At 40.2% G+C, this 26,860-nt stretch overlaps 1 protein-coding gene across 1 annotated transcript in view; it reads left to right on the top strand.

The window, feature by feature from the left end:
• Positions 1–3,950: 3,950 nt before the first annotated feature.
• The window catches only part of slc35d1a (solute carrier family 35 member D1a), a 77,461-nt gene continuing 54,551 nt past the window's right edge, over positions 3,951–26,860 (top strand). Inside the window, exons 1-3 of the mRNA XM_028810983.2 lie at positions 3,951–4,248; positions 24,556–24,589; positions 24,707–24,793. Of these exons, the coding sequence (XP_028666816.1) occupies positions 4,052–4,248; positions 24,556–24,589; positions 24,707–24,793 (318 nt within the window). The 5' untranslated portion in view covers positions 3,951–4,051. The remainder of the gene's footprint in view (positions 4,249–24,555; positions 24,590–24,706; positions 24,794–26,860) is intronic.

Below are 26,860 nucleotides of genomic sequence, written 5' to 3'. Positions count from 1 at the left end.
GGTTCGCTTCCCGGGTCCTCCCTGCGTGGAGTTTGCATGTTCTTCCCGTGTCTACATGGGTTTCCTCTGGGTGCTCCAGTTTCCTCCCACAGTCCAAAGACATACAGGATTGGTGACCCTAAAAATTGTCCCTAATGTGTGCGTGTGCCCTGTGGTGGGCTGGTGCCCTGCCTTGCGCCCTTTGTTGGCTGGGATTGGCTCCAGCAGACTCCCGTGACCCTGTGTTAGGATATAGCGGGTTGGATAATGACTGACTGTTTGTAAACTTGTGACCCACAATGAAAAGTGAAATACTCTTATGTCTGTGAACATTGGTGTAAAAAATTACTTTTCCCCTGCACCTGCAAGCCCAGGTCTCCTTACTGCAAGGCAGCAGTGCTAGCACTGCACCAAACGAAGTATAATCAACAAAATAAAACATATTTATCTTACACAGTAGCATATCATCCATTACACATATTTACAACGGATAGTTTTTCCTATATAAAATCTGTGGAGGGCTTATAAAGTGAGTTTTAAAGAATTCACCCTAAGTGTGCCTTCCAGCTTTCCCAGAATGCACTGCATACCTGTTCTGCGTCACAAGACTTTCAGGCTTTAGTTGTCTTACCTTAGATGTGAAGAAAGAACCAACTTCATATGCAAATAACCTTTCCCAGAATGAAATGTTACACTCTATGAGGAACCACACAACCCAGTAAAGAACCATAAAGTGCCATCAAAGAACCAGCATTTTTAAGCGTTTACTGGCCAAAGGCCACTACAGTGTATACACAGATAATGTCATTTTGTAACATTTTGTTAATTTCTGGAATCTGCTAAAGGTGTCGGTTACAATTTCTTTTAAAAGTCTGTGTATGTTTAGTTAGAAAGTGCAGATGTGTTTCAGTTGGCAGAGCAAAGTTTGAAACAGCCAAGAAGTGTGCAATTATTGTCTTTTTAAAATAACTACAATGAAATTACAAGAGCTTCTGCAACTGGGTACAAAAAGCAAAAATGACAATACTTTTCATGAAACACAACCAATGCTACAACACATAATACAAGCAATGAAAAAAGTAATAGTATATGCAAAAATTCAGTTAAAAAGAAATAAGATACAAATAACAATGGAACCAGTAGTAATACATTAAAATAATACCATTCCACTGGGGAGTAGCTGCATGAGAGAAGCAGAGGGCAACAGTCCAAACCGGTGGTGACCATGGTGTGAACGATCCATAATGATATTTGTGGTGAGATCCTGGGAGCGGGCAGTATCTTCCAGGAAGGGCAGACAACAACCTGTGATTTTTTTGTTCAGTGTTTATGACTCTTTGGAGAGCCTTCTTATCTTCTGCCGTGCAGCCATCATACCATACTGTGATGCGGTTACGCCAGGAGGTTCCTGATGGTTGATCAATAAAAAGGCACCAATAGTTGTTTTTTCCTGAGCACTCTCAGAACATGCAGTCACTGTTCCACTTTTGTGACCATTGCTGTGGTGGTCTCAGACCAGGAAAGGTTCTCTGAAATGTGGGTACCCAAGAATTTGAAGGTCTGCACCCTTTCCACATGGTCTCTGTCGATGTAAAGAGGAACTGGTTCTGTGCTATGCTTTCAGAAGTCCAGAATGAGTTCTTTGGTTTTTGTGGTGTTCGGTGTGAAGATATTCACTGAACACCATTTTGTAAGTCTCTGGACCTCGTCTCTGTAGGCCTACTCATCTCCTTCTAATATGAGCCCTATGACAGTGGTATCATCTGCAAATTTTAATGATAGTATTTGTGGGATGGATTGGGGTGCAGTCATATGTGTACAAAGAGTAAAGTAGTGGGCTCAACACACAGCCTTGTGGAGATCCTGTGCTGAGCAAAAGGGAAGAAGAGAGGTGAGGGTTGAGTTTAACCCTTTGTGGGTGGTTTGTCAGAAAGTCCTTTGTTCACATGCAGAGGCAGAGGAGAGGAGGCCTTAGTCTGTCAGCTTTCTTACCAATATGTCAGTGATTATAGTATTAAATGCTGAACTGCAGACTATGACAGTGGTTCTCAAATTGTGGGGCGTGCCCATATGTGGCGTAATTTCACTATTCGTAGGAAAATTTGAAACTTGTAGCAGTGTATTGGCAGCAAAAAACATAGAAATAAATTTTATTAGGGTTTCAAAAAAATGTTAGGGGGCGGCGATTAAAACTGTTATGAAAACTCGGGTCGCAAATACTTAAAGGTCGAGAAACACTGGGCTATGATGAGTACCCTTTCAATTCATCCATCCATCCATCCATTTTCCAACCCGCTGAATCCGAACACAGGGTCACGGGGGTCTGCTGGAGCCAATCCCAGCCAACACAGGGCACAAGGCAGGAACCAATCCCAGGCAGGGTGCCAACCCACCGCAGGACACACACAAACACACCCACACACCAAGCACACACTAGGGCCAATTTAGAATCGCCAATCCACCTAACCTGCATGTCTTTGGACTGTGGGAGGAAACCGGAGCGCCCGGAGGAAACCCACGCAGACACGGGGAGAACATGCAAACTCCACGCAGGGAGGACCCGGGAATCGAACCCAGGTCCCCAGATCTCCCAACTGCGAGGCAGCAGCGCTACCCACTGCGCCACCGTGCCGCCCCCTTTCAATTCAATTCAATTCAATTCAATTCAGGAGTAGGAGGACACTGCCAAGTTATGTTTCGCATTCAGTTTCGTATGATACATTTTATTGTTTTTAATATGTTTTGTGTGTTATTGTTTAAAAGCTAATCATTTTTATTGTGTTTTTTTTTTCAAAAATAATACATTATTATGTGGTGGGCTGGCGCCCTGCCCGGGGTTTGTTTCCTGCCTTGCGCCCTGTGTTGGCTGGGATTGGCTCCAGCAGACCCCCGTGACCCTGTAGTTAGGATATAGTGGGTTGGATAATGGATGGATGGATGGAATACATTTTTAATTTATTTTTATCTGATGCTTAGAGAATGCACTGTCTCACAAAACTTGTTGCTTTTTTGAATGAATTATCATCTCATGTCTCATAAGGATGTATGTGGATTGGGGCAAATGGGCAGCAAAAATGTACCTTACTTCAGGCGGCATTATGTAAAATATTGTGAATTACACTCGCCAGCAGAAGCTCTCCTTTTTTGTTGTCGTCACTCATATTACATACACAATAATACAATTTATTTTTGTAGAGCCCAAAATCACACAAGGAGTGCTGCAATGGGCTTTAATGGGCCCTGTCCCCCACCCACCGCCCCCCAGCCTTGACTCTCTAAGAAGACAAGAAAACCCCTTGAAGGGAAAAAAATGGGAAAGGCAATTCAAAGAGAAGCCCCTTTCCAGGTAGGCTGGACGTGCAGTGGGTGTCAAAAAAGGGGGCAAATAAAATACATAGAACAAAATAGAAGTAATCCTCAATACAAAACAATACTACAGTAGTAATATTTCAAGTACAGAGCAAACTTCAACAGTAGATGATATCACATAATAGGATTCAGATTTGTTCAGTTATTATCAAACGCGTCAGCCCTACTGTCAAGTATACTGCTACATTTTTAGGACTTTTATCCCACCATGACCCTGGAGACTTTTCAAATGCACACACCCCCTTATCATTTTGGTCTGAAGTTGGGCTTCTGGCAGAAAGCTGAACACGCACTGACAGCCGCGCACCAACGGAGGGCTCTCTCGAGTGGTCAATCGACTAAACAGAGTGTAAATGCAGACCGCAGTACCTATGAGGTCAGTCATGTAATGCAACAACATCACAAAACACCCACCCATCGCATTAGACTATGGTGAATATTAGGGCCCCGTTACACGATTGTTAAGATTAGGGTTGTGGTAAGGTTATCTGACTCAAAGAGCGTTTTGTGACTGACTTTATGGGTCGCCCCCTTCAATTATCTATGAAGCGCGGGACTCGTCTTACCTTTTGCCCAAAGTTATTTCCAGGTATTAATGCCAAGCCACCAGCAGATGTCACACGCTAGTCAACGCGCTTTACTCACGCCCCGCCCCTTAAAACGCCCCTTGCCTACCTCATTAGAAACGTAGCCAGTCTCAGAGATGGCGGAAGTTCGGAAACGTCAGCGTGTGCGGGTTAAAGGAAAAGGTCTGTCTAAAGCCTCTTCAGAGAAGGATGAGGACTCGGGGATGGCGGCCGAGACGCTGACAGTGTGCTTTAAGCTGGTCGCGGCGGCTTTTTATGGATTCAGTTCGTTTCTCATCGTCGTGGTGAATAAAAGCGTCCTCACCAACTACAGGTAGGCAGGGGCAGCCGGGCGCCTGGACTTAAGACTTAGGAAATCGATACCCCGAGTGTCGCTTAGTAACAGCAACTAATGATTAACTTTTTTCACCTCTGCGTTTTCTTTTTCGGAGGGGTGGAGCGGATGGAAGACGAGACTTGCATGTGTGGGAAATACAAATCGCGGAGCTTGGACGTCTCTGGCTTTCGCGAGTTGGGGGCAAAGAGAGTCGTGCAAGCTGCCGGACGAGGTCCAGTTCGAGCGGACTCTTTAACACTTTTATGCCATTAGCCTTTCTATTATTAGCTTGTCTGTAAGAAGTTGACTTTTTTCGGGGCCCACGGTGGCGCCCAGCAAATATTAAATACGATTAATAGACATCATTGTGGTTGTATGATCTTCTCTTTTATTAAATTACCGCAAGGGCAAAGAGACTTTAAATGGAAAAGGTGCTGGCAGCGGAACACTCAAGCGGTAGTTGAGTGTGCCCTGAAATACAAGTGCAGTTGACATATAAATAACAAATCTGAAAGGAATTTAAATGGGATGATGGTGCCTGTGCACCAAGAGGAAGGATTGGATTTGAGACAAAACGAGGCCGTAAGCATATCGCATCAAAAAAAAAATGTTCCTAAAAGTGAAGTGCATGCAATGACATTACTCGTGTTTATCAAATCGAGCCGTAGTGCCCGCTTGAAGGTGCTATGTGACACAATTTCATTTATTATGTTGTCCAGTGTTGGTATGTTTTTGTTTTTGCCTAACTGATGGTCAGTTTTATTTGAATTACTCAAGTCAGTACTTTACTTGTCCCAATGGGAACATTTTTAGCTTTTTACAGAAGCTCAATAAATACAGTACATATTTTAACAAACGACAACAATGATTCCCGAATACATACCAGAATTACTAAAAATAAACAAAAACTTCTCACCTGCCAAAAATATAAAGAGACTACTGAGGCATTGTAATGGTGTATTGCCTTTGGCATAAACCGGTGATTCTCAAAGTGCTCTGGACCGAGAACCATTTTATAAAAGTCGAAGATGCAAGTGACCACCTATGATCAATACACTTGTTAATATGCATTCTGTGTTACAATCGTCACTTTTTTCTGTCATGTAAAACATAATGTAATATCTTGAGGGTACAAAGAAGAAGAGTTGGCGCACAGACTCAGATAGATAGATAGAACTTTGTCTCCTGGGAGAAATGTGTCTTTTTACGGACACTCTTTCAGTAAATAGATAAATACACACACACCAGAATGCGTAAAAAGGAAATAAATATTTAAAAAGAAAGAAGAGCAAACTTCTGATTCTGAAGTCCCAGTCCCAGTGAGGCACTATATGGGTGTATTGCTGTTGGTACGATCCCTGTAGCACTTCTGCTGAATGAGTCATTCCCTGAAAGTCATCAGTGTTCGTGTCAAAGAAAGGGTGTGCAGCATTTTCCATAATGGCACTCATTTTTGATTTTCATTCTCTGTCTTTGCTACAATCTCCATAGTGTAAAGAGCCTATCCCATAATTGTGGCTGTTTGTTGATTCAGTTGGCCTCTCTTGAAGTGATGTTTCCGGCTCAACACACCACTGGCCATAAACATGTAAAGGATGTCACTACCAGTTTCTTTTCTCTGTGTTACTAAACCAGTTCAGCTCGTCGCTAATGTAAATCCCCCCCCAAGTATTTTTTAGCAGTGCACCACCTCCACACCCATTCCCTGAATAGTGACCGGGTTTGGAAGCTCTTTGGTGTGATGAAAGTCAGTACTCAATATTTGCAACCACAAACTTAAGTAAATCTAAACACTTGGCTTTTAAATATTGCAGTAGACATTAAACAACTGATTGACAAACAAGAATATTCACAATACAAATATTAAGGTGATAAATGCACATTTGAACAATTCAAGCATTAGAGTGGTGCATTAGCTATGTAATTGGAATTCACACACTAAAATAAACTATGAATGCAAATTAAAATATCTGCATACATTGTTAATGTAACCAAATAATGAGGACATTAATAAAATTAATAAAACTATTTGGCATTCATCCGTTTTTTAGACTTGCTCGTACATTTCAGGATTGAATGGAGCCAGAGCCTGTTCTGGCAACACTGATCACAAAGCAGCAAAAAATTCTGGAGACAGCATGTTAATTCATGAGCAGATATTGTTTGTATTGTTGTTGATATTGTTTGTTGTATGTTAATCTGTTTCTACTTTGTTTGCTGTGTGTATTTTAACAAATATGTGTCTTTATGTACAGCCTTGTCATTTGCAAATTCATGAGCAGATATTGTTTGTATTGTTGTTGATATTGTTTGTTGTATGTTAATCCGTTTCTACTTTGTTTGCAGTGTGTTTTAACAAATGTCTTTATGTACAGCCTTGTCATTTGCAAACTGTATACTTGCATTTTACCCAACAACTTGCCACAATGCTCAGTATCTGCAGTCTGTAAAGAGTGCTATACAAAAATAAATGGAATTGAACAGTCCATTTAAACTGGGCCAGTGTGACTGTGCTCCCGCCAGAGTCGTCTGTTAACCTAACCTGCAGGCCTGTCCATTGGGTAGACTGCTCTCAGCCGTTTGCTTGACAGATGGACGCAGTGAGATCAGTCAGTATTTTTCTAACCTGCTTAGTCCTAAGCAGGGTGGCTGGGGGGTGCCGGAGCCTATTCCAGCTAGGACAGAAACAAACCCTGGACAGGACACCAGTCCATCGCAGGGCGAACACAGACACGGACACACTAAGCGTTCACTGAGGCCAATTTAGTATTGCCAAGCCACCTGACCTGCATATCTTTGGACCCTGGGTGGAAATCCACATAAACACAGGGAGGACCCAGTATGCAAACCCTAGTCTCCTTACTGCAAGGCAGTAGCTCTACCATGCCACCCACGTGCACCTTACACCTATTATCTGACAATCATTCAGTTTTGAAAGTATTTTCTTTAACGATATCTAAGGCAGACACTGTTGGCTCAGGCTGTTTGATTTTTTTTTTTTGCTGTTCTCTCATGCATTGTCAACTAGTTTTTGTTAACCTGATTTCTGATGAGGAGAAAAATGGTGGCTATTTGCATCAAGTCTGTGGTAACCTGGAGGTCCTATATTGATGTGTGTCAATAAACTTGGTCAATAACCAAAAAAAAATTACATTTTTTTGGGGAACAGTTGCCTAATTCTCGGGCAGCCTTCCACATTTGTGACCCTGGACTGGATGAGTCTCAATATTTAATGAGCATTGTACATGATGAAAATATATTGGGCCTCTTTTATTTTCACAAGTATTGACAAAAGGGACTTTGATGTTTAACATTTTTTAAGAGCAGTGGAGTCTCAAAAGAGACTGAGTGGATTAACTGATCTCCACTGAAAACTAACTAGTAAGAAATTGGAATTGGGAGGAATTAATAGGAGCATTCACTGAAGTGAAAAATGAGAAAATTTAAAGTTTTGCAATAGCTTATTCATGAGCATTATCCAAGTTTATCTATTTTAATTAATTATACTGATATTTTAATGATTTGTAAAGTGCTGAGAGCATTTAATCATTTTTTAATGTGTTTAATGACTAAAAAAAATGATGTTTTCCATTGTATCCACTGTGGAAGGTTAAGTCTATCTGAAAGTAAAGCAATCAATTTGAGAGCTTATTTGTGAATTTTATTTTATTTCATATATACAGGGGGTCCTCGGGTTACGACACAGTTCCGTTCCTACAACAGTGATGTAACCCGAATTTTAGTGTAAGTCGAAACACACCCTAACCTAACACATTTGCAAAATCATAATCTAGAACATAAAAACACAACTAAGCCACAGAAAAAGGAAAAGGACATAAATATACTGTACACTGTACTGTAGTAACAAAAAATCCTTACCTTTGTTCCTTCTCATGTCTCAATTTTTTTTTTAAGTTTTTATGGGAGTGAGTGTTGTAAACTTGAAACGTCATATGTTGAGACGTTGTAACCCGAGGACCCCTGTATTATCTATCTTTTTTAAATATATGGCCCCACCCGTCAAGGGATAGCCCTGCTAAATAAACTGCACATCTTTCATTTGCAAGAGGAAACCTGGAGTATCTAGAGAAAAACCTCCACAATACACATTTGATGCCATCTGTGTCTAGGCTAGCACTTGAAAAAGAGCTGTAGATGTGAAGCAACAGCATTAACCACCATGCACCTTAAAACAGTGAGATAGAGTAAAGAAAGTAGTGTACTCATTTCTGCATCTATCTATTTGCCTTTACCTGTTTTTCCCAATTTAGGGTTGCAGGAAGTTTGAGCCTATGCCAACGGCATCTGGTACGACGCAGAAACTGTCCCTAGATTGAAAGCCAGTCTTTTGACAGGTCCACATTGTAACAATTTAAAGTGTAACATTTGTGTTAAACTGATGAGATTACACAGAGCAGTATTTTACTACAACACTATCAATTAGAAAAGTGATGTACTACTTGGAGTACACATAAAATAAAGTTAAATATGTTGCATGAAAGTAATGGACTGTTTATAGCAGTATACCCCATTAACATAGTAATAAAATTAATAATTAAATACATTAAAAAAAAAATATATATAACTAATTGCAAATTACATCAGTGATGTACTACTGTGACAGGCAACACATGCATAATGAAAGTCCTCAAGTGCGCTGACTCTACAAGTACACTCTACTATAACTACTCAAGTCTAATACTAGGGTTTGTATTACAGCGTAGTATTAAGAGTGCAGATGGCGTGAATTTTACTAATCGTCACTGGGTGTTCATTGCAAAGAAACTGTAGAGTATACTTTATAACAGTAAATTAAGCAAACTGTTCAGTTCAACTGCTGTTAAAGTATTAAACTAATCAGAACAGACAACATACAAGTATAATGTAGTATTTTAGAATTAATGTAAGCATGCCTCAGAGTAGTTTAATAACTGCGCTTACCAATAGCATCATCAGTAGTAATCTGCATTTTTGATTCACTGTCGTGTCTACATTAATGACCATTTTCTGCCATTTACGTACCAGTTTTCTTCCCCAGATGCTTAAGTTCTCTGAGATGCTCTATATTACTTGTATGGATTACTTCATTTCTCTCCAATGATCCTGAAGTAGTATTGATGGCCTGCATACAATTTAAAGTGCACCTCCAAGAGTCTGAGCAGTGCAGTGAGAACATGACACATCAGCTGCCTCAACTACATTTGAGTTTCCTCTACTAAGCTCGATTATTGACGTACAAAGCTGTCGGTCCTAATCCTTACCTGTCTGTGCTGCTTTCTGAATATAACACCAGATTACTAGATGTTGCTTGCTTTACTTACCCATAGCATTTCTACCAGACGGTTATTGAACATTTGTCAAACCTGTTAACGTTCACTTATTTTTGTGATGTAGTTGTTTGAGCTGAGTAGACTGCCTCCTTGTCAAACAAATGTTGATTGACATCTGTGCATATTAGTGTTGGACCGATACTAAATGTTGACTTTGATACCAGCTTTCAGACCTCGGTACCAAAACAGTTCAGCTGCAAAGAACAGATAACTTCAAAATGCCCCGTCCTACTTCAGTTTCCCTAGTGCCACACTGTGCATGGTTCCCCTTTTGATAGCCTTGAAGTCTCAATTGCTTTGAAGTAATAATGTGGACGGGGGGTCCCAGTGAAGTCCCAATTACGTCAAAGTATTGGGGGTGTAGAGGTTTTGAGGATGGTCCCATGTGAAGTCCCAATCACACTGAAGCAATAACGGGAAGGAGGGATAAGTGAGGTCCCCTGTGTAGTCCTGAGTGTGTCAGTGTGTGTAGGTTTGTTTCGTGAAGTCTACGAAATGTTTTATTTATTATTTATTTATTTAACTTTTCCTCAACTGCAAACCTAAGTAACGGGCAGTTCAAAGCTGATGTTGACTTCCAGTATTGAAAATCTCAAAATGCTAGTACTGTACCATTTTAAAAAAAATTTTGGCACTTTTCTAGCACCATTATACCAAGCAACCCTAGTGCATGTGATACAAAAATAATAAGATCATAAAAAGGTGCAGAATGGTAGCTCAGCCAGTACTGTGTCATATCTGTTGGATCCTGGTTAAGTTCTCTGCTTTGGTGTCTCCTGTGTGGTGCTTGCTTGTTCCCGCTAAGTATTTATTGGCCCACTGTGGAGACTGTAGTTTCCTTAAACATTACAAAGACCTTTAGATCAGTTGGTGACTTTATAATAGGCTGCTGTGATTGGAAATGTGAAAGTGCAATGTAGTGTATTGGCGCGTCATCTGGGTTTGACACCTGTTTTTTAGTCAGTGCTGAAAGAATACATTCCATGTATTGGGCAAAGGAATTTAGAATAAGGAAGATTGGATGAAATGGTAAGATACAAGTCTGACTTGCTTCCAAACAACATTAGTCTTTAAACAGTATGCATTTCAGAAAGTTAAGCATCCAGATGTATTTGGTGGTGACACAGGATGTTTGAGCATTATTGTCTTTTTCTTGTAATGTCAGCTCTTCAACCTACTATATGGTTCCATTCCAAGGACAGGAAGGACAGCTTGGTCAAAGTAGCAGTTGTGACAAAATAGGAAATTTGGATTGGGAAAGTGGTATAAATAAGAGTACCAGCCATTTATGGTGAAAGTCTAGACCAGGGCTCCCCAACTCTGGTCGTGGATGGCCAAAGTGGCTTTCATTCTAACCCTTTTCTTAATCAGCAACCTGTTCTTGCTGCTAATTAATTTCTCTTGCTTTTAATTGACGTTTTAAAGATTTGTTCCCCTGAATTTCTTTTATTGTTCCTCTGAATTGCTTCATTTCTTTCCTTAAATGGCACCCAAGCAGAAATGAAATGTGGAGAAAGTGAGCCAACAGAAGATCAAATACATCAGGGCCTCAAACTCCAGCCAATTTCACTCCAACCATTTGCTTAATTAGGTGCCAATTCTTGTTATTAATTAAACTTGTTCTTTAATTCCATGGCTTGTATGCTAATGCACAATGAGGGCAGCAACATTTCCAAAATTGTCAATTTTCTCTTTTCTAACAGCAGTGGTAAAAGGTTTTGGGGACCTGAGCAGATCAACATTCCTGTGACCTTCATCTTTAATTTCACATATTGTATGATGGACACCAGTTGTTTTGGCTCATTTTGTATCTCATTATTGTTTGGTTGCTAATTAAGGAAAAAGAAACAATTAAGGGATCTGAGTCTTTTAATTAAGCAAGTCAATTAAAATTAGTTCAGTAGAAGTTAATTAGCAGCAAAAACAGGTCACTAATTAAGAAAAAGGTTAGAGTGAAAACCTGCAGCCCTCCAGGACCGGAGTTGGGGACCCCTGGTCTAGACAAAACAAATACATGGTGGGCACTTACTTGTTAATGCCAATAGCCTGCTTCCCATGCAGCCAATCATGTGGAGTCAACTCTGTGTGTGTGTGTGTGTGTGTAGATAGACAGATAATAATATAGACATATTATTTTTATGATTATTGTCTCTCTATTATAATCCTGGGATGAGATGCGACGTTTTCAGTGTGATACTTTCACGTCCCATGAGACGAGACTTTGTGCTAAGAGATTTAACCACGCTTGGGGCCGGAAATAAAAGACAAAGAGTAGATGACAAATTCGTAAAGAATTCAAAAATGTTAGTGCGATACACATGCAGAGCAGGTTAGACATAATGAGTGGTAAAATTCGAAGGTCTCAAAAGTAAAGTCTGCATTTGCGCAAACAAACAAAGTATTACTCAGTGAAATAACGTAACAGTGAAAAGAGGTTGAATATATTGTTCGGATTTAAACTTTAAGTCGGAGACTTGTAGATCGTTTAATTCATGTTGCCATCAGGGAAAAGTAGTGTTCCCAAAGAAGAGACGTATCTGCGAGAATTAAAAGATTTGTTGTTTGGTGAAAGTGAAATCCACATATGCGAGTGGCAGAGATGCGAATTGGCTGGCGTGTAGCGCAGGCTGAGGGAGTTGGCAAGTGAAGCGAGCAGGGGTTGAAGCCCTCTAGTTATATTTAACATTAATAAGTTAAAATACACATTATAGAATTAAGTTATATTTGTTATCTTCTGGCCCACATGTACTTTCAATGTTGCTCATATGCCTTGCCTCGGTATCCACATGTGTTGAACCTCTGTTAACCTCTGCTGTTCTTCTTTTGATCGTGTTCCTGTAAAGCTTATCGGATGCTGTCATTTTGAGGTGTGTGGCTTCCCTCCTGTTCACTTTTTGACTACCACTGGTGGTAGACGGGCTCCCATTCCTGCTGTGTAAACCTTGTTCATATTTTTGAAAGGAACTCTTGGTGTGCCTCCTGCGCCTTGGCTCCTTGTTGTCTGGCTCATCCTCATGCACGGCAGTTCCTCTGTTGGTCGTGTCATCAAAGCCACCAATCAGATTGCTCGGAGGGGATATTAGTGGATATATCTCAGCTGCAAAGTCAGTTAAGTTTAGTTGCTGTTCCACCAAGCATTAGATAGGTCAGCACACATGATCTAAGTGACTTTGACTTTGGTATGATTGCAGGTGTGCCAGATGTGGTGGTTCCAGTATTTTAGAAACATCTGCCCTTCTGAGATTATACTGTAGTCTATTGAGATTAAAAAGGTCCAGTGAGGAACATTCCTTCAAGATGAAAGAAAAGCCACAAATTTTCAAAAAGCAGCTTTTCACAACATTGGTATGAAGGAGGACACTGAATGAATATTGGGTCGGACCATAAAGTAGATGGGCTACAGCACCAGAAGAGCATATTGGGTTCTGCTTCTGCTAGCAAAGAACAGGAAGAGGAAGCTATAGTAAGCACATCATTGCTAAAGCTAAATGACTGAAGATTGGGAAAATATCTCCTGGTCTAACGACCCTTAGCTTCTGCTCTTATGTATAGAAGTGAGGGTCAGAATTTGTCAGTAATGGTCCAATTCTATTCTGTCTTGTGGTGTTAGTCCAATAAAGTGGAGAATGATTTCAGGGCACACTTTTAGACCTCAGTACAACTTAAGCATTGTTACTAACCACTGTCCATGCCTTTGCCCAGCAGGGAGTGGTAGCTCCACAAATGGGTTAGGTTGAATGTGGGGAATCACACCGTGGAAAGTTTTGTGGATGTTAGAATGCCAAATCAAAAGCACAATGGCAAAAAAGTAACCACAGAAATAACACAAATCAATCGTGTCACAAATGGAAAGTTAATACTTTGCTTGTAGTAAATAATTTTTCCATCCACAAACAGGTTATGTTGGTAGACCCAAGGTAAAAGTTGACAAAAATGAATGTAGCAGTCAGCTGAGGTGCTCTTGGTGCTCCTGTTGTTCCCAATTTAAGGAGGGCAGTAATTCAAAAGTCTCAGGTTTGAGGAGGTAAGCAGCTATGGTTCTCCAGTAGGGTGTCAACTTTTTCTTTTTTTCTAATTTTAGGATAATACTGCTTTAGATACACTAAACCAATCGGCGCCTAACTAGGAATTTTGTCCCAGCATTGCCAGAAGTCTGTGTAAACTTAAGAATTTTCTCTGCCATTCTTTTGGCAGACCCCAACAAATGCTTTCTCACGCACTACAAGAATGGTAACATTGGCAGGAAATGCATAATACAAAGGAAAATAGAATACTTGAACATAGTGATGATGATGATGATAATAATTGAATGAGATATTGGGACAGCTAAGCTATTGGCTAAATAAAAGAGCATGACAGAGTGAATAGTCTCCTCGATTGTCAATTTCTAATGTTCTTAGATTCTAATAATAATCAGAAAGCAAATAGGCTACTGATATGAGTGGAAATCGTATTCAGTACACAGACCATAGTGACACACTTGATCTTTAATCTCCATTGCTGCTTATGGTGCCTTTATGGCATTTCAAATAGATAATGTGTTGTGTCACAAAGCATACATCTGCTCCATCTTCCTCCATGAACATGTGAGTGACTTTATTTTATTCCAGTGTGGTCCTGGTATTCCCCTTATCCCAAACAAATAGAGTTATCTTTTTGAATAAGGAAAGGTGGAAAGTTTGCAGTATGAGCATGTGGCTAAAACATCCACAGAAACTGCTCAATGCTATTGAGTCGAAGTAAGACAATGTCTATATGGAAAGTTTTCGGCGCCTTTGACTCCATGCCACAAAGAGTTCAGAATGGTATGGAGGCCCTACTCGGCTCTAGATAGGTAGACACTGCTAAAGTGGCCTCTTTAAGTCGGTAGATAATAATATAACATGCGTAACTGCAGGCAGTTTTAATGGGTGTGCTATACTTAGATTGGTGGCTCTGGGACAGTACCTTGATTTAAAAGTTGATGTCACCGGTGGGTGGATTGTATGCTGGTGTCACATTTGAACTGTTTACTACGATTTTGTTGCCGTTCTGAATACCATAAGGGTATAACAGAGCTCTGCTTGTTGTTGTTTTCACTTTGGATATGATGTTCTATATGAAACCGATAATGTCAATTGTTATAGAAAATTTTATCCATAATTGTAAACATCTTGGTTATTTAATAAAGTCATTTTTCATATTTTTATTATGGCCTTATTGATACCATTTGTTATCCAGCAGACAAATTGCATTTTAATTAAATGCAATAGCTAAGCAATCTTGAACATTCCAGATCCCTCCTTTTTTCCCCGTTTTCAATTTATTTAGCCAATATTTTTATTTATATTGATTCACAGATCACACATACATTTATTTATATATTTCTAAAATTGTTTTGCTCAAGATTGTACTTAGACAGGTGGTAAAGTGCCTGCTAAGTTTTTCCCACCTTGAATATTTATTTCCCACAGAGCCCTAAATTAACCTCCCTGCCCCCAACTCCCCTACTCCTTTACCCAGAGGAATGTGCCTCTGGAATGCTTTGTGCGCAACCTTCCTCACAGCTAAACATAAAAAAAAAAAAAAAACCACACACAAACGCAGGATAGGTTGGAGTGTACAGTACCATACAGATAGATTAGCCCCACAGCATGCCCCTTGGGGAAAGATCAGAAAGGTGTGTGCATGGAGGTATCGGGTTTCATGATCTGGCAGTCGTGCTGCAGATGTGGAGGCTGAAGCAAAGACTCTTTGTGACGAATGTAATACTGGATGCAGTTGCCTGTGATTTTATTGGCAGCACATCCAGTATGTTTACAGAGGATTCAGGAAATGTTCAGATGTTTTTGCCCACCAGTCTACATTCAGTAATCTATATATACAGTATATATATATATATATATATATATATATATATATATATATATATATATATATATGACAATCCAAAGTTTGTATGTCTGTCCGCTTTTCACAAGAGAACTATTTAATGGATTTAGATCAGGTTTTTTTTTTTTTTGTAATTTGCTTGAACATTCCGGTTGATTTTGCGACTCTTCTCATCACACTAAGTATTACAGTTTGGTTACAGCAAAGCACGAATCCGAGATGGAGTCTGAGGGATGAGGGGAGGTGAAGACGGGGTCTCAGGAGTATGGAGTCATACGGGGCCTTCCTCACTCACACACCAGCCTCTGTTCAAGTCGCTCTACCTCTCGCCATGTGTTGGAGTGTACCTTGCCTCCACTTAGCTAGCGATACCTAGACAGACCTAGAGCAGTGCTTCACAAACTTGGTCCTGGGGACCCCCTGTGGCTGCAGGTTTTTGTTCCAATCAGCTTCATAATCCGTGACAACACCAGATAACACTGATCTCATTTAATTTGCTGGCATTTTTTTCTCATATTCTACATTCAGAAAAGCACAGCAGCATGATTTTTACATTTATATGACATTTAGAAATATTTCTGCTTTTGCTAGAGATTTAAATGCTTAACTCTCTTATGTTGATTTCATTCTAGTTTGCCCTTTCTCTGTGCAGTTTTCTCCTTTCGTTGTATCTTATTAATGACAATTAAAAACAAGCAGAGCAGACCCCCAGGCAAACAACACGGAATAATCAAAAGCTGCAACTACTTTAGCGTCGGACCCATTAATTCAGTGGTCCTCAATCTGTGGGGCGGGCCCCCCTAGGGGGGTGCGAAGTAACAAAAAGGGGGCGCGAAGATGTGGGGAAAAAAAGAAAACAAGAATCAAAAATATGAAAAATACATCTATTGAAACCAAAACAAATTAACTTAAACTACATTCTGATACTAGAAAAATAAAAATAGTTAGATAAATGTAGATAAAAGTTAAGTAGGTATAATAAAATGCATCTATGGTATATCATTAATTAAAAAAGAACAAATTGGGGGCGCAATTAAAACTGTTATGAAAACTCGGGTCGCAAATACTTAAAGGTTGAGAAATGCTGCATTAATTAGTAAATAATGGATTAATTTAACAATTAGAACACCTGGAAAAGTAGAATGAAAATCAAGAAGAAAAATATTATTTAAAAAAAAAAAAAACATTATTCCTATATAACTGCTTCTTGGTATATTTTGTTTTTTACCAAATTTAATTTTCTAATTTCTATATTGTTCCCAAAACACAGAAATTGGGAAATAACAGTTTACTTAATTAGCCCAGGAGTCCAATTAAAAACAGAAGCTGGTTGGAACAAAAACCTGTAGCCACCGGGGGACCGTGTTTGGGAAGCACTGATCTACAGATTGTTAAGGAGTAATGTTTGATGTTTTTGAGAGACGGATCATAGCTATGTGTGTTTTAGAAGGTACCTGCTCATTGGCAGAGATATCATGGCCACGTACTCTTCTCCCGACGCAGGCGACACTCTCCCATCATGATCAGATACAGTGGCAACATTTGACAATGGAGCATACCTACTTTCCGATTGGTCAGAGATAGCTTGCCAACTTTTTACATTTTTGGCAAAGAGATCACAGCTACATTCTTGCCCCTGATAGCAATTCCAAAAATATTGCATCTAAAGAGGCCTTCGGATACGAAGGCCAAAGCCTTTGAGTGTTCCCAGAAGCACAGTTGCCATAGTAAAGTTGAAATTGAAGAAGCTTGGAAGAACCGGGCAAGAAAAGGCCTTGGACAGGGAGGTGACAAAGTACCCACTCTAACAGAGCTTCAGAGTTCCTCTGAAGGAAAAACTCTTGACCACAAATGACAGGAGGGCGGTCTTCAACTCCAAAGCATGATACCATGTGAAGGGGCTTCCTGTTTGTGGACTACTTATATTTACAGTCATGAAAAAGTTTGGGAACCCCTCTTAATTCGTTGGATTTTTGTTTCTCATTGGCTGGGCTTTCAAAGTAGCAACTTCCTTGTAATATATGACATGCCTTATGGAAACAGTAGTATTTCAGCAGTGACATTAAGTTTATTGGATTAAAAGAAAATATGCAATATGCATCATAACAAAATTAGACAGGTGCATAAATTTGGGCACCTCAACAGAGATATGACAGCAATACTTAGTTGAGCCTCCTTTTGTAAATCTAAAAGCCTCTAGATGCTGTCCTCCTATAGCCTTTGATGAGTGTCTGGATTCTGGATGGAGGTATCTTTGTCCATTCTTCATACAAAATCTCTGCAGTTCACTTCAATTTGATGGCTGTCGAGCATGGACAGCCTGCTTCAAATCATCCCATAGATTTTCGATGATATTCAAGTCGGGGGACTGTGATGGCCATTCTAGAACATTGTACTTCTCCCTCGGCAAGAATGCCTTTGTAGATTTCGAACTTTGTTTTGGGTCATTGTCTTGTTGGAATATCCAACCCCTGCGTAACTTCAACTTTGTGACTGATGCTTGAACATTATCCTGAAGAATTTGTTGATATTGAGTTGAATTCATGTGACCCTCGACTTTAACAAGGGCCCCAGTCCCTGAACTAGCCACACAGCCCCACAGCATGATGGAACCTCCACCAAATTTGACAGTAGGTAGCAGGTGTTTTTCTTGGAATGCGGTGTTGTTCTTCCACCATGCAAAGCGCTTTTTGTTCTGACCAAATAACTCAATTTTTGTCTCACCAGTCCACAGCAGTCCAGACTGCTGTCACTGTCCTGCTCCACTGACAGACTGAGGAGATTGTTCCTCCCCCAAACTATGCGACTCTTCAATTCCACCCGGGGGGGGGGGGGGGGGGGTAAACGTTAACATTATTCAAAGTTATTGTCTTTTTTTACCTGTATTTTTATTACTGTTTAATACTGTTTTTTGTATCAGTATGCTGCTGCTGGAGTATGTGAATTTCCCCTTGGGATTAATAAAGTATCCTGTCTGTCTGTCAAAGCACTTTGTTCCAAAATGAATCTGGCTTGTCTAAATGAGCATTTGCATACAAAAAGCGACTCTGTTTGTGGTGTGAGTGCAGAAAGGGCTTCTTTCTCCTCACCCTGCCATACAGATGTTGTTTGTGCAAATTGTGCTGAATTGTAGAACGATGTACAGATGCACCATCTGTAGCAAGATGTTCTTGCAGGTCTTTGGAGGTGATCTGTGGGTTGTCTGTCACCATTCTCACAATCCTGCTCATATGCCGCTCCTGTATTTTTCTTGGCCTGTCAGACCTGCTGGGTTTAACAGCAACTGTGCCTGTGGCCTTCCATTTCCTGATAACATTCCTTACAGTTGAAACTGACAGTTTAAACCTCTGAGATGGCTTTTTATAGCCTTCACCTAAACCATGAGACTGAACAATCTTTGTTTTCAGATCTTTGGAGAGTTGCTTTGAGGATCCCATGCTGTCACTCTTCAGAGGAGAGTCAAAGGGAAGCACAACTTGCAATTGACCACCTTAAACACCTTTATACAGGTGCTGGTCATAAAATTAGAATATCATGACAACGTTGATTTATTTCAGTAATTCCATTAAAAAATTGAAACTTGTATATTAGATTCATTCATTACACACAGACTGATGTATTTCAAATGTTTATTTCTTTTAATGTTGATGATTATAACTGACAACTAATGAAAGTCCCAAATTCAGTATCTCGGAAAATTAGAATATTGTGAAAAGGTTCAATATTGAAGACACCTGGTGCCACACTCTAATCAGCTAATTAACTCAAAACACCTGCAAAAGCCTTTAAATGGTCTCTCAGTCTAGTTCTGTAGACTACACAATCATGGGGAAGACTGCTGACTTGACAGTTGTCCAAAAGATGACCATTGACACCTTGCACAGGGAGGGCAAGACACAAAAGGTCATTGCTAAAGAGGCTGGCTGTTCACAGAGCTCTGTGTCCAAGCACATTAATAGAGAGGCGAAGGGAAGGACAAGATGTGGTAGAAAAAAAGTGTACAAGCAATAGGGATAACCGCACCCTGGAGAGGATTGTGAAACAAAACCCATTCAAAAATGTGGGGGAGATTCACAAAGAGTGGACTGCAGCTGGAGTCAGTGCTTCAAGAACCACCACGCACAGACGTATGCAAGACATGGGTTTCAGCTGTCGCATTCCTTTTGTCAAGCCACTCTTGAACAAGAGACAGCGTCAGAAGCGTCTCGCCTTTGGACTGCTGCTGAGTGGTCAAAAGTTATGTTCTCTGATGAAAGTAAATTTTGCATTTCCTTTGGAAATCAAGGTCCCAGAGTCTGGAGGAAGAGAGGAGAGGCACAGAATCCACGTTGCGTGAGGTCCAGTGTAAAGTTTCCACAGTCAGTGATGGTTTGGGGTGCCATGTCATCTGCTGGTGTTGGTCCATTGTGTTTTCTGAGGTCCAAGGTCAACGCAGCTGTCTACCAGGAAGTTTTAGATCACTTCATGCTTCCTGCTGCTGACAAACTTTATGGAGATGCAGATTTCATTTTCCAACAGGACCTGGCACCTGCACACAGTGCCAAAGCTACCAGTGCCTGGTTTAAGGACCATGGTATCCCTGTTCTTGATTGGCCAGCAAACTCGCCTGACCTTAACCCCATAGAAAATCTATGGGGTATTGTGAAGAGGAAGATACAATACGCCAGACCCAACAATTCACAAGAGCTGAAGGCCTCTATCAGAGCAACATGGGCTCTCATAACACCTGAGCAGTACCACAGACTGATCGACTCCATGCCACGCCGCATTGCTGCAGTAATCCAGGCCAAAGGAGCCCCAACTAAATATTGAGTGCTGTACATGCTCATACTTTTCATGTTCATACCTTTCAGTTGGCCAACATTTCTAAAAATCCTTTTTCTGCATTGGTCTTAATTGATATTCTAATTTTCCGAGATACTGAATTTGGGACTTTCATTAGTTGTCAGTTATAATCATCAACATTAAAAGAAATAAACATTTGAAATACATCAGTCTGTGTGTAATGAATGAATCTAATATACAAGTTTCACTTTTTGAATGGAATTACTGAAATAAATCAACTTTGTCATGATATTCTAATTTTATGACCAGCACCTGTATCTCCTGATTAGGCCTTGAACTTCATAGACAGGTGTGTCCAAAGAGCTCATCCAACCAATTTGGTGTTGTAAGTAATCAGCATTGAGCAGTGACAGGCATTCAAATCAGCACAATGACAAGGGGACCCACATTTGTGCACAGCCAGTTTTTCACATTTGATTTAATTTCATACAACTAAATACTGCTTCACTAAAAATCTTTGTTCAGAAAACACCGCAGTACTCAGATGTTCGTAGGAAATGAAAGACATACCACTGTTATCTTTTTTGTTGAAAGGAGAGTCCATTATTATGCAGGCTGAGAGGGGTTCCCAAACTTTTTCATATGACTGTATTTAATATTATCAAAACAATACATGTGTTGCACATTGGTGCAGACCACTGGATGACTTGACCTACATATGGATTATGCGACATGACTAACGTTCAAGTTTTTCTATGGATGTTTTTATTTGGTTTGTTGTTCAGTGTTGGTCACAATTGGGTTTTGTACTTTCATAAATATGTTTTCCACAAAAAACATGAGATTAAAATATTTCTTGAATATTTCTTGGTAAGCTGCATTTTGAACAAAAAAAAATTGTGTGGAGTATTCCTTTAATTCAAATTCAGGGTCTCAGGGAGCTAGCACCAATCTGACAACATTCATATTAAGCTACATCAGAGGTTAGCAGTGCTGGTCCTGCAGGGTTGCAGGTTTTTATTCCAACCTTATTGCTTAATTAGAAAACAGTCCTTGCCAGTAACATCTTATGTAATATTATGACTTGTTCGTGTTTCAACTCTGCCCTGTCAGGCCTTTCTTATAGCATCATTTTTTTTCCGCTCTAAGGATGTCATCCAAATTTTGGAGCCTAATTTTTGGTGCCCCCAAACGAACAATTATCAGTCCTTCAGTTTCCTTCTTTCTTAAATCAAATAGAGCACAATTAGTACACAAAGGTGTAAATGGACACAAGCTAGATGGAGAACTGATGGTTCCTTTGACATTTGCATCTCACTGTTAATAAGGAGCCATTGAAAACGGTGAATGCAATTAGGGGTACAAAATCTTAACTAGCGAGATAACTAAAAATGTTACTTGAGCAATTAGTGCTTCATCAGCAATAATTTAGTTACTCCTTTAGGTTACACTGACATAGAGCCTGAATTAGAGGGCCATTAAAATCCAGGGGTTGGTGTGTGTGTGTGTATGAGCCCATGACAACAACGCAATTTCCATATTTTTTAGTCTTGAGGCAACGGTGTTAGGGACCTGATCTAGGTATCAAAAACTGCTGAATTTATGTCAAGGGAACTTTATGCTGATACTATATAATGCACTAGTAAGACCACATCTGGAGTATTGTGAGCAGTTCTGGTCACCATGGCTCAAGAAAGTCATAGCAGCACTTGAAGCTGTGTAGAGGAGAGCAGCCAAGTGTATCCTAGGACTTAAGAGACATGTGCTACTGTGACAGACTCAGAGAATTAAACCTGTTTAGTCTCATGCAGAGGAGACTACATGGGGACCTAAATCAGGTATTTCAAATCCTCAAAGGCATTGATAAAGTTGGTCCAGCAACATTCTTTCATCTTAAGGGTAAATCATGCACTCGAGGAAAGAGGAATTAAAAGGAAGTGCGTTTAAAACTGAAGCCAGGAATCGCTTCTGTGTGCTAAGAGTTGTGCAACTCTGGATTAAACTACCAACACTTGGAGTTGATGCAGAAACCTTAACCTTTTAAGAAGGATCTGGATGAGATTTTGGGACAGCTTAGCTACAGTAGGGCAAAAAAGTATTTAGTCAGCCACCAATTGTACAAGTTCTCCCACTTAAAAAGATTAGAGAGGCCTGTAATTTTCATCATAGGTATACCTCAACTATGAGAGACAAAATGAGAAAAAAAATCCAGAAAATCACATTGTCTGATTTTTTTGAAGAATTTATTTGCAAATTATTTTGGAAAATAAGTATTTGGTCACCTACAAACAAGCAAGATTTCTGGCTCTCACAGACCTGTAACTTCTTCTGTAAGAGGCTCCTCTGTCCTCCACTCATTACCTGTATTAATGGCACCTGTTTGAACTCGTTATCAATATAAAAGACACCTGTCCACAACCTCAAACAGTCACACTCCAAACTCCACTATGGCCAAGACCAAAGAGCTGTCAAAGGACAAAAGAAACAAAATTGTAGACCTGCACCAGGCTGGGAAGACTGAATCTGCAATAGGTAAGCAGCTTGGTGTGAAGAAATCAACTGTGGGAGCAATTATTAGAACATGGAAGACATACAAGACCACTGATAATCTCCCTCGATCTGGGGCTCCACGCAAGATCTCACCCCGTGGTGTCAAAATGATCACAAGAACAGTGAGCAAAAATCCCAGAACCACACGGAGGGACCTAGTGAATGACCTGCAGAGAGCTAGGACCAAAGTAACAAAGGCTACCATCAGTAACACACTACGCCGCCAGGGACTCAAATCTTGCAGTGCCAGACGTGTCCCCCTGCTTAAGCCAGTACATGTGCAGGCCCGTCTGAAGTTTGCTAGAGAGCATTTGGATGATCCAGAAGAGGATTGGGAGAATGTCATATGGTCAGATGAAAAAACTCTACTCGTCGTGTTTGGAGGAGAAAGAATGCTGAGTTGCATCCAAAGAACACCATACCTACTGTAAAGCATGGGGGTGGAAACATCATGCTTTGGGGCTGTTTTTCTGCAAAGGGACCAGGACGACTGATCCGTGTAAAGGAAAGAATGAATGGGGCCATGTATCGTCAGATTTTGAGTGAAAACCTCCTTCCATCAGCAAGGGCATTAAAGATGAAACGTGGCTGGGTCTTTCAGCATGACAGTGATCCCAAACACACCACCCGGGTAATGAAGGAGTGGCTTCGTAAGAAACATTTCAAGGTCCTGGAGTGGCCTAGCCGGTCTCCAGTTCTCAACCCATAGAAAATCTTTGGAGGGAGTTGAAAGTCCGTGTTGCCCAGCGACAGCCCCAAAACATCACTGCTCTAGAGGAGATCTGCATGGAGGAATGGGCCAAAATACCAGCAACAGTGTGTGAAAACCTTGTGAAGACTTACAGAAAACGTTTGTCATTGCCAACAAAGGGTATATAACAAAGTACTGAGATGAACTTTTGTTATTGACCAAATACTTTTTTTCCACCATAATTTGCAAATAAATTCTTCAAAAATCAGACAATGTGATTTTCTGGATTTTTTTTTTCTCATTTTGTCTCTCATAGTTGAGGTATACCTATGATGAAAATTACAGGCCTCTCTCATCTTCTTAAGTGGGAGAACTTGCACAATTGGTGGCTGACTAAATACTTTTTTGCCCCACTGTATTAGCAAAACAGACGAGTTTGATGGAGTGAAAGGTCTCCTCTTGTTTGTCAGACGTCTTGTGTTTCTATGTTAACTGACTTTTCATTAAGCAACTGAGTTGGAATAAAAACGTGCAACCACTATGGCCCTACAGGACTGACGTTTCTCATCCCTGAGTTTCATCTTTGGTTGCTGTGCTAATTTGCGCTACCAGCTCAGGCCATCCATAAGGTACAGTAATTCATTGCAAGGTTATTTACTCATAGACTATAATGGCATATTATAGTATCATATTATGAGATAAAAGTTTAGTAGTAGAGGTGCATTATACCCGATGACTCGGTAGCTTGCCGTCTTCCCTAAATCCATAAGGTATGCCTGAACAATGCTTTTATGACACTTTGCTCAAAAATGCATCCTTGTATTTGTTTTTATTGTTCTTTTGTGGCCATGTAATCCAGTTCTTCAGGTGAAACGTATGCACAGCTTGGCCTACTCCTCTGCTTTCAGTGCCTGGGCGTGTGCTTGAGTGGGTGCCATGTTTTCCTTTTGTTTGAGTGTGTCATTAGTTATGAAGGAAAAAAATGAATATAATTGCACCTTTTAACAATGTACTGCTAATAAAAGTCCGTGTTCTGTACTGACAATATTAATTTGCATTTATCTTGATTTTTTTCAGATTCCCATCTTCAGTATGTGTGGGGCTGGGACAAGTAAGTCCATGTCATTATTTCTTTGGAATCCTACTGCTCTCCCGCCCACCAGAACTGTGCCAAGAAGTTAACCTTTTCTTTTTATTATTCTTTTTGGTCTTCTTTTTTTTCTTTTAGATGCTTGCTACTGTCATTGTGTTGTGGGCAGGAAAGGCACTCAGGGTAATCAGCTTTCCTGACTTTGATAAGAATATACCTCGAAAGGTACGTGTTCTGTTTTCTCTGTGCTTGGCATTTCAGCCCTTAACTTTGTGAGTAGCATTTTGTTTGTTACATTGTTCGTTTTTTATTTTTGTTTTACTTATTTAGAAGGCTAAGGGTATCTCCTCACATCTGTTTTTAAGTAAACTTACACTTTTGGGTGTAGTTCAGCTTTTTTTTTTTTGGCTATGTGTCACTGTTTCATGTTAGGGGTAAAGGAAGCAGAATTAAAATGGAGAGAAATATCATGATGAGCCGTCGTTTAATAAGGAAATACAGAAAAACAGGTGTGCAGTTCTGTTCTTTTACACATTTAAATGGCAGATGAATCACCATTTTCTGCGGTGGGTTGGCACCCTGCCCAGGATTGGTTCCTGCCTTGTGCCCTGTGTTGGCTGGGATTGGCTCCAGCAGACACCCGTGACCCTGTGTTCGGATTCAGCGGGTTGGAAAGTGGATGGATGGCTGGATGAATCACCATTTTAATATGGGATTGGCTCTAGCAGACACCCGTGACCCTGTGTTCGGATTCAGCGGGTTGGAAAGTGGATGGATGGCTGGATGAATCGCCATTTTAATATGCGGCCGGTGAAGATGCCACAGCCTTATACACATTGGCTTTGTTTAGCCGGTGTGTTGTTACGCATATTTGCTTAAAGCACTAATAACGAGCAATGAAAAGGTTTTCACAAAGTTTAGATTTTTTTTGGTGGTTGATTGCAAAGGTAAAGCAGAGTTATGCTGAGTAGCTAAATGCAGCTCGTGTTATGGTGTCTTACAGAATCGAATATAAAATCCTACTAATAACCTACAAAGCCTTAAACGACCTCACGCCAAACTACATCAGTGACCTTCTCCATCACTATATGCCCACTTAGGTCCTCTGATTCTGGTAATCTTGTTGTGCCCCACACTAATCTACACTTCATAGGTGACAGCAGGGCCTTCAGCTGTATAGCGCCCAGACTCTGGAATGACCTACCGAAATTAATCAGGTCAACGGACTCCATGAATTCTTTTAAAAAAACAACTCAAAGCTCATCTGTTCAGGAAGGCTTTTAGCTTTACTTGACTTTATTACCCTTCTCTCAGTTTACTTCTCTGTCAAGATGCTCATATAACCTGTATGTGTGTGCTAGACCATCAATTATGTTGTCTGTTAGGCTTTTTCTCTGAATTTACTGTCTTAATCTTCTTTATTTATTTATCTGGTTTGTACAGTGCTATATACTGTATACGCTGCCGTTGGTTCTTAAATTCTGTTGAAGTGCCTTGAGCATGGGAAAGGCGCTATGTAAATAAAATGTATTATTATTATGGTGTGTCCTGTTATTAGGTGTATAATGACATGAAGGTTTGGAAATTGAAATAATGAAAATATTCAGAGCTGTGAGGATTATGACATAGCAGGTGGTTATTTATATGAAGGTGTATCTTAAGCCATTACAGTACACATAATTGTAAGTCTACAATTATAAAATACCAGTAACGGAGCGCAGTGAATGCACTTGAGCATTTCCAGTTTTCCTCCTCTTTCTCTGCATGTTTATCATTTGTTTGCTCAGAGGTTGATGCACTTGTTGCTTCCTGAGCAGCTCTTCTTTTCTTCACCCTAGTGGTCCTCTTCTTCTCTTCTTTCGTCGGCATCTTTTTGCGTTAGAACTGATTAAGTCTGTGTTTGTGTTGTAATTACTTAGTACGTTTTCCTTCATTTTTCACTTAAGCTGGCACTCAAGTCTTCAATCTGCCTCAAGAATGATTTAAGATATGAAGAGGTAGAGGAAGTGACAGCGAGGGGGGTTGGGATGAGAACGGCACCCATACGCTGCCATGATAGCCGCTGCTGAGAGTTGATTCTACAATAAAATAAAAAAAATAAATAAATAAAAAGAGGAATAACCTTGGAGGCCAATCATCACCCCGAAAGCGGATAGTAGACGTCACGTAGTATATGTGTACCAAATTTCAAGTCAATAGTTCAAACGGTTTGTGAGCGACGGGTGATTTATCCTCACAGGTGGCGCAGTGCTAGTGCTGCTGCTTTGCAGTAAGGAGACTGGAAAATTGTGG

Source organism: Erpetoichthys calabaricus, chromosome 10 (assembly GCF_900747795.2).
Source record: "Erpetoichthys calabaricus chromosome 10, fErpCal1.3, whole genome shotgun sequence".
Lineage (NCBI taxonomy): Eukaryota > Metazoa > Chordata > Cladistia > Polypteriformes > Polypteridae > Erpetoichthys > Erpetoichthys calabaricus.
This window is presented reverse-complemented; position numbering and strand designations above follow the sequence as displayed.